Source organism: Dama dama, chromosome 12 (assembly GCF_033118175.1).
Source record: "Dama dama isolate Ldn47 chromosome 12, ASM3311817v1, whole genome shotgun sequence".
In the NCBI taxonomy this organism is placed as follows: domain Eukaryota; kingdom Metazoa; phylum Chordata; class Mammalia; order Artiodactyla; family Cervidae; genus Dama; species Dama dama.
In genome coordinates, this window is record NC_083692.1 from 30,101,211 (window position 1) to 30,113,575 (window position 12,365).

The 12,365-nt window shown below is 37.6% G+C and overlaps 1 protein-coding gene across 4 annotated transcripts in view; it reads right to left on the bottom strand.

Moving 5' to 3' along the window:
• Positions 1-2,762: 2,762 nt before the first annotated feature.
• Positions 2,763-12,365, bottom strand: part of SLC38A6 (solute carrier family 38 member 6) — a 68,024-nt gene continuing 58,421 nt past the window's right edge. For all 4 annotated transcript variants that reach the window (XM_061156930.1, XM_061156932.1, XM_061156933.1 and 1 more), the window contains 5 exons: positions 12,179-12,279; positions 6,046-6,170; positions 4,764-4,908; positions 4,565-4,659; positions 2,763-4,378 (listed from right to left, as the gene is read on the bottom strand). In XM_061156930.1, the coding sequence (XP_061012913.1) occupies positions 4,298-4,378; positions 4,565-4,659; positions 4,764-4,908; positions 6,046-6,170; positions 12,179-12,279 (547 nt within the window). In that variant the 3' untranslated portion in view covers positions 2,763-4,297. The remainder of the gene's footprint in view (positions 4,379-4,564; positions 4,660-4,763; positions 4,909-6,045; positions 6,171-12,178; positions 12,280-12,365) is intronic.

A 12,365-nucleotide genomic window follows, 5' to 3' on the forward strand; every position in this document is an offset into this window, starting at 1 on the left:
AAAATCTGATCTTTCACATTCATTAACATCTCATACAATGCTCACCATTTCATTTGTGCTCACGTAATCTTATTCCTAAAACAAATCATTTCAGGGTCAAATGGCTATAGCCCTTCCACCGATGGGGAGAATACATATTTCACATACAACTGTATTGGTGCAAAGGACACACCGAGAAAGAAGTGAATCTTTCCCAGCTGATCTGTGCTCACTTTAACCCACCACTCCTTCCCCCCAAAAAATGGGGAAGAAAAAAATTCTTAAAGTTGAATGCTTTATATTTAGGCAAATATAGAACATGAGATTTTGCAAAGATGAAAATTTTTTAGGAGCACACAAAGGTCAATGAAAAGCTCATAACTCACTTAAAGGCATGTGTAAAGTTTAACCCAAAAATGGATAGTTTGTTTCTGCTTTTCCATTGGTGAATATAACAAGCTGTGTGCATCTGTACTCAGTCATGTCTGACTCTTCGTGACCCTATGGACTGTAGCCTGCCAGGCCACTCTGTCCACGCGATTTTTCCAGTTAAGAGTATGGAGTGGGTTGTCATTTCCTCCTCTGGGGATCTTCCTGACCCAGGGATCAAATCCGTATCTCCTGCATTGGCAAGCGGATTCTTTACCTCTGGGCCACCTGAGAAGCCCCGTATACCAGGGTACCAAGCTTAAATTTAAAGGGTGCCGTGATAGGAAGAAACACGAGGGTACAGAAGCAAACAAAGCCAGAGAGGTTGGGCTGACCTGGTAACTAGCTACCCACCAAATGCCAGTTAGGAATTTCCAGAGAGTACAGAACCTATGCTATTTTACTTTCAAGACTTCAATTCTAAACCTAAATTGTGCTGTATTTCAGATTCTCTTTCTAGATGGAAAAGAAAAAAACAACAAAGATTTCCAGACCTGGGTGTTTAAAGGGCCTTCACACAGTAAATCAACCTATTGCTGTCTTGTTTTCTCCACAGCCAGACTGAAATAATACAGCGCCAGCAGAGGTGTGAACTACCCCCATTCATCTTAATGGAGTGTTAACTTCAAAGGCTTGTTTTAACCATTTAAATGCTAAGCTCATGAGTAAACATTCTCTGAAAAAAAAGTACAATTTAAACATTCACCTTCAACATATGAAAGTAATTTATAGTCTCAGCACTTCGTCTTTTAATTTAGCAAACAAGTCTCCAAGTGTTAGAAAAATACAGATTTTGTGCTTTACTTAGTTTTATTTTAAATAGTTATTACCTAATAAATTATGAACATTAAGCCCAAAATGAGAAGGCCTATATTTCCCAGGAAAAATGCTGAGGAGTACTTGAACAAGGTTTTATGTGAAATCCTGATGAAGGGGGCACTGCTTTTTACCAATCATCTTACTAGCTTCCTCCAAACTCATAGGGAAAAGTTACAACTCCAAACAGGCAACTAGATTAGGCAGAACGTGAAAGTAAAATAAAAATAAACAGCTCTACAAATAATTTCTCTTGGTATTAACTAAGTTTTGGGCAGTTAAATAGGTTACTTGTCCCTTTGCCAAACCTCCCATGATCCCATCTCGTGAGCAGGTGACAAATATATTAATTGATGCCCACCTGTCATCACGCTTAACATCTGCCCCTGGGGACATCCTTGCATCTGCTGCAGACTTAGGGTTATTTTGGTATTATTGGAGTTAGATTTATTTTAGCAGCTGAACACCTATTTGTATTTGGATCTATAATTTCCCATAGAAATGTGGGAAAGCACTAAAAGGAATGCACATGGGGCCAGTTCTCCTGTGAATGATGGCTAGAAAGATTCTAAACATAATAGTTGTGCAAGATGGAAGAGAAATTCCATGTCCTTGTCCGAAAGCAAATTCATTTTACAGGTCAAGGTGAAGGGATGGAAAAAAAGGGGATAAATATCCAATCTATTAAGAGAGCCTGTTTTGGTCTGCACCTAATTTATACAAGGTCATTTAATCCTCTCAACACAACCCTGTATAATTGGTATTAACTCCATTTAATACCTATGTGAAAGTAGAGGTTTAGAGAGGTTAAGTAGTTTGTCTAAACTCACTGAGATTTTCATTTATGTCTTTCTAACCCCCAAACTTAGAGTTTTTCCATTACACCAGGCTGATCGCAAGTTGCCAGAGAGATATCTGAACTCAAAAGAGCAGCTCAGTTATCAATTTTTCAGTCCATTTTCTAAGCGGGAAGCAAGGGGGCACCTGCAAAAGTGTGTGTTTTCATACATGCAAATTGGCAGTTTGCATGTAATTCTCTACTTTACATGTGCTCAGGGGCAGGATTACATTTTACTGATATACCCTGGCTTTGGCAGGCTGCTAACAAGGCGCCTTTATACAGAACACGCCCCAGGGCGGTGGGGGAGGGGGAACCTAGCTGCTGGTTTCCAACCAGGAATAAGCCACAGCAATGGGAAGGTGGGAATGATCTATAACTTCCAAACAAAATATGATATAAATCATCAGTATTTGTCTCTGTCTGTCAAGTAGAAAGTCACATGTTTTAGTGACAAATGAGAAGGCTCAGAGAACTTTCAAATCCACAGCCAGTCATCACAGCTCTATCTCATACTGCATAACAGAGGAAAATCGTAAGTTTCTTAGTCAGGATTTGGAGTCAGGGCAAAATACCAAGTGAAATAATCCCATAGTTTTGTTATGAGTGACTAATGTTGACATTAACGCATGAACTGAGATTTAATTTTGTATATAAACAATGCACTGATTTGTTAAAAAAAAAACAAAGAAACAAAAAATTATCTCAATATATTTAATAACATTAAAAAACTTCTCAGTGAAAGATGCTGCTAAGAGAATGAAAATACAACCCACAAACTGGGAGAAAATCTTTGCAAAAGGCATATCTGATAAAGAATTGGTATCTAAAATACATAAAGAATGCTCAAGACTCAACAGTGAAAAACAACCCAATTTTAAAAATCAGAACCTCACCAAAGAAAATACACAGATGGTAAATAAGCATGTTCAACATCACCTGTCATTAGGGAAATGCAAATTAAAACAAAAATGAGATATTACAACTGCACACCCACTATTAGAATGGTGAAAATACAAAATACTGACAACACCTGATGCTGGCGAGGATATGCAACAACAGGAACTCTGACACATTGCTGGCAGGACTGCAAAATGTTACAGCCCACTCTGGAAGGCTGTTAGGCAGTTTCTTACAAGACTAAATATTCTACCACACCATGCAGTAACTGCTAAGAAGCAAAGTCTCTGGTATTGGTATGAACCCAAACAAGCTGAAAATCTCTGTCCACACAAAAATTTGCCTACAAATGTTTATAACAGCTGTATTCACAAATGTCAAAATTTGAAAGCAAACAAGAGGTCATTCAACAGGTGAAAGAAAAAACAAACTGTGGTGCACATGTGCTAAGTTGCTCAGTCATGTCCAACTCTTTGCGACCCCATGGACTGTAGCCCACCAGGCTCCTCTGTCCATGGGATTCTTCAGGCAAGGACACTGGAGTGGGTTGCCATGCCCTCCTTCAGGGGATCTTCCCGACCCAGGAATGGGTCTCTTAGTCTCCTGCATTGGCAGGCGGGTTCTTTACCACTAGCACCACTTGGGAAGCCCCAAATTGTGGTACATCCATACAATGGAATACTATCAGTGATTCTAAAAAAAAAGCTATCAAGTTATGAAGAGACATAGAGCAAACTTAAACACATATTGCTAAGTGAAAGAAGCCAGTCTGAAAGGTTAGATACTGCATGATTCCACCAAACAATGTTTTAGGAAAGGCTCATGGGGAAAGGCTCATGGTTTTTATGGAGACAGTAAAAAGATTTGTGGTTGCCAATGCTTGCATCAAAAGTGAGCCCTAATGTAAACCATGAACTTCAGTTAATAATAATATATCAATATTGGCTCATCAAGTATAACAAATGTACCTCACTAATGCAAGATGTTAGTAATATGGCAAACTATGGGTGTGCTAGAATGAGGGAATATATGAGAACTCTCTGTACTTTCTGCTCAGTTATCTCTGTAAACATTAAAACTACCCTATTAATTCAAAAAAATAAACTCACAAAGATGTTCAACATATTTAAGAGCACTTTGAGTTTGTTTCTTATTTTGATTAAAACTGCTACATCTACTTTCTCCTACCCACTCTTGTTTTGTTCTGCTTTTCTATTATGTTTGCAAAAATGTTAACCCATATAAAGAGGATTCATCCAAGGTGCCTTCCATAATCATTCCTTTTTGCATAAGGAGGTAAAATATTCTTCATAGGAAGTAGGAGAATAATTTCTTTCATTTATTAATCCAATTAAAAATAATGAGTGCTAAACTAAAATTACCAACCAAAATACCAAAGATGAGCAAAACAAATGCCTGTGGAAATAAGGAAAAAGACAAAGAAAAATTAGAAATATTTTTTAAAACCTTCACCCTCTCCAATAATGTATATAGTTCAAAATATATTAACTTTTTTTGATGTAGGTAAAAGACTTAATTAAAAAATGACAAATTATTTCTTAAAATAAGATTCTTAAAAGAAACAAACAAAACCCAACCTACCCCCAACTTTTTCCATGAGAGAAAATCCTCTCTGCTCATTTTAAGATAAAACAGTCCTGGGAACACAAAAATCAAACACGTTGATGTACTGGAACCTTAAAGTGGGAAGAAAAAAAAAAGAATAATGCCAGATTCAGATGTGAGACTGGAAGACGATTTTACCTATTTTAGAAAACAATTTTTGAAACAGAAAACTTACCAACTATACCAAATACATTCCTAATGTCAGGAACATATATTGCCAGTAAAACAATGATAATATTGAGAGCTAGAGTGATCAAAGAATGGCGAATCCATGAGAATGGAAAATTGGAAAAAAACATCATCATTAAAGCTTTCCTTGCCTGTAAAACAGAAAAAGAAACAGATTTAAGCAAAGAGGAAGTGTCAAAGCCAAACTACTTGCTTAGGGAAACCCATGTATGGCACAGTTACTACGATATTCCAAACCATTTAGATGCCAAAAATATAGCCTAAACTGTACTGTAAAGTATTTATTGCACATAAACTAAGAAATGTACCTATCTGTGTGAGCTTCATAAAAATTGTCTTGGTTTAATTCTTGAAAAAATCGTCACATGCAATTTCTTTAGGTTGCATAATTTTCAAAATTACTAACCATAACACTGTGTGAAGAAATCTCAGGGTATCATTTTCATGAAATTCAACAGATAAAAGAACAAATGGCTCAAAACATAAACAAAAGTCATGCCATGGTAAAGAAATTCCATTTATTGTTTTATGTTATATTATTGTTTCACAGCATGTAAATAAGAAAACTAGTCCATGATGTTTTCCACTGCCAAGGTGGGCAACAGGCGGTCACAGCCCAAAAACTCTCCAACCCCCACTGCACTCCTGGCGCTGCAGTTCACACAGGAAGGAGGCAAAAATCAGGAAGCCTCAGGTCTTCAGGAACTCACTGTTTAGGGATTCAAGATATTCGTATAGAAGCATTTGTACCCAAAGCTTATGTTTCTATTTTCCCAGAAATTCTTAAGATTCTTACATATCGCAACTAATGCCGAATGAAGATCCATTCTGCCCCTTAACTATAATTCCAGAGCAAATAAAATTTGTGACTAAGATTAAACTAAATAAATTCCCAATAAACCAGAAGGAGCTTACTTTTGCTGACTTGACTTTTTCTTCTTCATACACATTCTTTTGAATACAGAATTAAAGGGGAAAAAAAAACCCCAAAACTTTAGAACAACTATAGTCTCTAAATTGGAAACAATGCTGTGGGAAAGCATAAATCTAAACTAAATCTGAAAAAGCACAAATTAGTTTAGTGGTTCACTGTTATTTTTGTGCTTTCATGGGGCCATATGCAAGTATGAGGTCTTTGATCAATTCCTTGACAAATGAATAAGATATACAAGACTAGATGTGATTCAAACATTCTAGTCTGTAATGAATTAGTGTTGCCATATTAGGGAGCTGCAACACCGAGGAACAAAACCTTGAAGAGTACTTACAGGGAAGTGGATTAGAGGGACTGTCAAAAGCACAGAAAATAGTATGCATAACTTCACAGTCATGATGACAACATCATGTGGCAAGTATTTACTGTAACCTTGCAGTAATTCTGACGCCACACTGTCTGCAAATTAAAAAAAAAAATAAGGATCACATTATAAACTACTGAGATGTTAATAATAGCAACGTTATTTTCCTTTGCACAAATATATCTTAACAGATTTTAGATTCCTAGTACCAAATCCATCTCTGGCCTTTTTCCTATCCTACAAAACACAGACACATTAGTCAAACATCTTCTCGAAACTTGCTGTCTTTTCTTTTAATGAAACTAGAAATTAGCCCAGGCAGACTCTCTAAAATTATGACAATGACTATATACATATTTTTTTTAAATCTCAAAAAAAAATCTCTTTAGAACTTTTCCATAATCTGAAAGTTTTAAGCAACATCTATGTTATTTTGTAAAGTGCTTCCATGTGTACTACTGAATTTGGTCCCTATGATAACAATATAAGATAGTAGCTAATGGCAACCCACTCCAATATTCTTGCCTGGAGAATACCATGGACAGAGGAGCCTGGCAGGCTACAGTCCATGGGGTTGCAAGAGTCGCACATGACTTGGTGACTAAACCACCAGGTTAAAAATACTAACTGACTTGCCCAAAATAATACAAGACAAAGGGGGAGGACTGTACATCCAAATTTTTTGATGCCAAAGCCTTTCCTTAATGTCACGATGTTTTCTAGGACCTTATAGTCTCATGCATGTTACATGCTTCATCAACATTTCATCTATAGATCTGTGTATAATAAAAGAGAATGCAGTGCTAAGGCAATGGCTCCCTCAGGAAGCTGGTGTGGTAGTCAGCAACAGAATCCGAACGAGCAGACCATGTTTGCTCCCTGGTGTTGCTTCTACCCTTATGTCTTCCTCACCCCAAGCCAGACGAGGGCTGTGAAGAGTGAGTACTCAAGGGAACTTTGTATCACTGCTGTGTACGGAAAGATGAGTTTCTACTTAAAATACAGTCGTGGTTTTTGTTTTTTAATTTGAGACCAAATGCTTTGGGAAAGCACTTTGGAGAAAGTTATAAAACAAATCAAACACAACTCTGTTTTCAAAGACTTTAAAATTTAAAGGGTGATAAGATGAAAGACACATACATACAACAGAAAGTGTATAAACACAGATTCACACTTAAGTGGCAGGAGGTCTAAACAAAGAGCTATGCTGATTTTGAACAGGGAAAGATAACTATGGCTTTGGGATGAACATGAAAGAAATTCAGGAAAACCTGAAGATAGTCATCCTGAGATAGTCAGCAGCAAGATAGTAAAAGAGGGACTTGAATTCTGGGGTTGAACAGACCAAGATCCAAAATCTACTACATAGGAGCAACTTAACTTTGAGTCTCTTGGTATTTACATCTGTAAAATGGGGACAATAATTTGTTGACCTATGGGTTTACTGACAGCATGACATTAATTAACCTATGTGTGCTCACACTCAAAGATGTTGAGGGAGAAATTCTCTCTGGAAGCAAGAACCAGCACAAGCAGAAGCCACCAAGCAACAAAGGGAATTTGCATCTGAGAAAACGAGCAGCCCAGGAGCACTAGAGAGGCTGAAAGACTGCACTATAGAGCCAACAGCGATGGGTGATAAGGCTGGAAATGCATGAACGACCCAGCAACAGAGCTATCTGTAGGGTCAGGACTCAATCTGGTAGGCCACAGAGATGCAATGGCTTCTGAAGACTTATGATTTAAACTAAATAGGAAGACAGACTGGAAGAAAAAGAGATCCAAAACAGGACTAACAGAAGGCTACTGTCATAATCACTGAGAAGTAAGGAGAATCTGAACTAGATTAGTAACAATGGAAATGGGATAGAAACCAGTTGTGGAAAGAATCAAAGACATACTTGACATAATGTGGGACTAATGGACCAGGCAAGAAATTAAGAAGAGCCAGGAAAGCTGAATTCCAGTCCCAAATATGAGAGATACTTGTGAGTCTTTGGAGAAACATGGCAAACTATTTTATTTTCACTTTCTGAATCATAAAAACAAGTTATTAACACTTATTGCTTAACAACTTTGCAGACTTTTAAAATGGTCTGGTTATTACACAACATTTGGGTATTGGCCTGCTCACCAGAGGAACATTTTATTCCTCACCTTATAACACTTCAACATCTGTAATCAGAATCAATATCATTAATCTATTTGGTCCCTTTAACCTGACAAAATTTAGATATTAACTGAGCCTTGAGAACACTGAATAAAAGGACCCCAAGCAACTCCAGAAGTCTGAGGAACTAGATTTATTACAAATTCAAAATACCTGTCACATATCTACTTTCCCGAGATAAAAGGCTTTTCCCTGAACCAGTCAGTTCTGTGTTCTTAGCTGAGCCTTAACATGTGTAAGGGATAGAGGACAGCACACTTCTCCGGATTCAGACAAATCTCTACAAATCTCAGGAAGGACCTAACAGTGATTTCTGCAAGATATATATTCTACTGAAGCCAGGTGGCTGTCCTGTTTAATATACACTGTCAAACAGGGGATGAAGTTTATAAAGATTACTGCAGAATAACTGAAAGATCACTGGACTAATATTCAAGAGACACAGGACACATGCCACTATTGTTGGACAAGTCACTCCACCCAGGCCTTAATTTGTGACAAGCCCTTCTGATAAGGGCTCAGGTTCTATCAGCAATTTCTTTCTGAAAGACTGAGAGCTACTGCTATTCCAACAGAACAATACTGTAAAAGATTTTCAGTGCCAAAAAGAAAACACAGTGAACAGCAAACCAATTCCTGAATCTTCTTCTGTCTTTGGAGAAGGAATTACTTTTATATCACTCTTTCTTTCCTTCTATCTATCTATCACCTACCTACCAACCTACTATGTGATTTTTCTTAGATGTACAGTTCTAAAATGTGGATATTCTGAAGAATTTCCATCAGTGGAGAAGGGTTAAGTCAGAGACAACAACTTTTACTTGATAACCAAGAAAATCCCTGTGTAGGAAACATTTCATGTACATGATGAAAATATACAGTCTCTGTGTTCAAGCAAAGACAGATAAGTAGGTAGGCAGGTAGGTAGGTAGGTAGATAGAGATATACCTGGAACTTAAGTGAGCCAGGTTTTTCCAAAAGTTCACTCTGAGAATGATGGGAAAATGGATTCTATGGCATAATTCCTGGGGAGGTAGCACAGAAACACAGGCATTGATTCTGGAGAGAGTCAGAACTGGATTCAAATCCCAACTCATTCTTCGTTAACTGCAGGTACTAGCCAAGGTGCCCAACCTATCTGAACCCATATCTTGCAGAGTTGTAAGGTATGAGTTAGACAATGTATGTAAAACACCTGGCTCTAACATAATAAATGTTACTTCAACAGATGTATTAAAATCCATCCTTTCTCCACTTCCCCTTCAATCTAAGCTTTCATACAATTTAACACAGCTCCTAACATCTCATGGTAATTTTTACATAACTACTTTTCAGCTATCCTGGAAATTGGTAGGCATTTGAGGTTTCCTCCAGATAGTTCTGCTTATCCATAGGGAATAAAAGGAGGCACATTTTTTGGACCTTTTCTCAATTTTGAAAATCCCTAACTAGAACATTCAGAAAACTAAGATCATGGCATCCAGTCCCATCACTTCATGGCAAATAGATGTGGAACAGTGGCTGACTTTATTTTTGGGGGCTCTAAAATCACTGCAGATGGTGATTGCAGCCATGAAATTAAAAGATGCTTACTCCTTGGAAGGAAAGTTATGACCAACCTAGACAGCACATTAAAAAGCAGAGACATTACTTTGTCCACAAAGGTCCATCTAGTCAAGGCTATGGTTTTTCCAGTAGTCACGTATGGATATGAGAGTTGGACTATAAAGAAAGCTGAGCGCCGAAGAATTGATGCTTTTGAACCCTGGTATTGGAGAAAACTCTTGAGAGTCCCTTGGACTGCAAGGAGATCCAACCAGTCCATCCTAAAGGAGATCAGTCCTGGGTGTTCATTGGAAGGACTGACGTTGAAGCTGAAACTTCAATATTTTGGCCACCTGAATGTGAAGAGTTGACTCATCAGGAAAAGACCCCGAAGCTGGGAGGGGTGGGGGGCAGGAGGAGAAGGGGACAACAGAGGACGAGATGGTTGGATGGCATCACCGAGTCGATGGACATGGGTTTGGGTGGACTCCGGGAGTTGGTGATGGACAGGGAGGCCTGGTGTGCTGTGTGGTTCATGGGGTTGCAAAGAGTCGGACACAACTGAGTGGCTGAACTGAGCTGAACTAGAACAGTATTTGTGCCTGGTGACAATTTCAATTTATAAAAACATACAGCCATTCTACAAAGTCTTTGCTGAATTCCCAACAAAGATCCTGCTGGAGTATCTCATTGCTACAGAAAGGTCTTACTGTGCTCAACTCTGTACAAAAACAAACCTAACAACCAAAAATAGTTCATGTATTTAAAAAATGCTGTTTCCCTAAAAATGATCAAAACACATTTAACAATTTGTCTTAGCTTTCCCTGTAGTGTATCCATGCTCATGTTTGAAGTAGGAAGTACGCTCTTCCTGATGGTGTGCAGAGCTCTACCACTCTTAGCCGACACAGTACTAAAGTGCAAGAGCAGATTTCGATTCATCAGTTGCTTTTATTACTGTTGAAATGATGTAGACTTAGCCAGAAAAGGACTATAGAGAGCAATTTTAACTTTCTCACACACTGAAAACTCCAAGATGATACACTAATAATATACAGAAGTTATCACATTTAAATTAGACTTTATTAATGAGAGTAAGGAGAGAAGTATAGTGCTGAAAAAAGAGCACCTGAAATTATGAAATAATTGCAATGATGATGAAAACAATACTCATAATACAGCACCAGCAGGAGCTCTCCTGTGTAGAAGACTGCTGTATCCCAGATACTGTAACAGGCATTTTACATACAACTCATTTCCTCTTCAATACAACTCTATACAATTATCCCTGTCTTACAGATGATGAGATGAAGATAGTGTAAGGTGAAGTACCCTGTTCAAGGTCACATAGCTAGTTAGAGCAAAGTGGTTTTTTGAACCATATTTGTTGGGTTTCAAAATCCAGACCCTTTCCACTGGGCTTAGGAAAGGTGGCTATGCAAGTAAATATTCAAAAACTTGTCAGAGCTGAAAAATATCTGAGAGGCAGGCAAACCATTACAATTCACTGTGAATGTCTACAACCTGAAACACACATACACAAGGCCACTCACCATGAAATCAGTGTCAAAACAGCTAAATGTCACAAGAATAATAGTAGCCATCTATCTAGAGTGTTGTTATAAGAACATTCATAAACTGAAAAGTGCATTCAAGAATTTGACAAATTGAGTGTAATTTGTTATGCGTTTCTTTACAAATTAAACAAGTGTGTTTGCAAATTAAACATGAGAGCTTACAAGTTTTTCTCTTGTTTGAGACTTTTAAGTTTTTCTTGAGGTTCTTATCAGAAGAGGGAAAACACACTACGCATGTAACTTTTCAAAAATAAAAGAAAATTTCAGTTTTATGAGTTTAGAAGAATCTTTTAAGAATTTAGGGAGAAAGGTCATGGCAAAGCACAGAATACACACCACAGAACTATGCGAATTAAGTCTGAAGGCAGAGGTCTCTGACCCAGGTGTGCAACTACAGTCCAGTATGAAACTTTCCTTCCTTGATTTGTTCTTTTGCCATTAAGATGACTGATTCTCTCAAGCTCCCAAACTGCTGAACTAGAGTCTAAAATATTGAAATCTCAATTAAAAAAAATAAAATCATTATTGTACTCTTTTTTTCCCTCATAGAAAGACTTCAGTGTTTCTCAGCCCAATATTTTATTTTTAGGTGTTTAAGAAAATTTTCATATGAAGTTATCAATCTTGAACTTGATCCACTCTTAAAAGAAAGAAAATTGAGACCTGTAGAGCTACCACAGTAGTGCACTGAATTCTGGCAGCCTGAACAAATTAACTTGCTAATGAAAGGCAGAAACAAAGTCCATATTCAGGTGTGAGATCAACTACAGAACAACTTATACTGTCATCTATAATGAAACAATATACTTACCATAAAAAGTGAGGTACCCAAAGAGTGCAGATACAAAATAAATAAGAAAACTTAAAGCAATTGCTGTATTGGTTACATTCTGCATCCTTTTCTTAGAAGGGCTAAAAGACAAAAATGGCAAAATCAGAATCAGAGAGAGATGCGGGTTTGATCCCTAGATTGGGAAGACCCCCTGGAAGAGGGCATG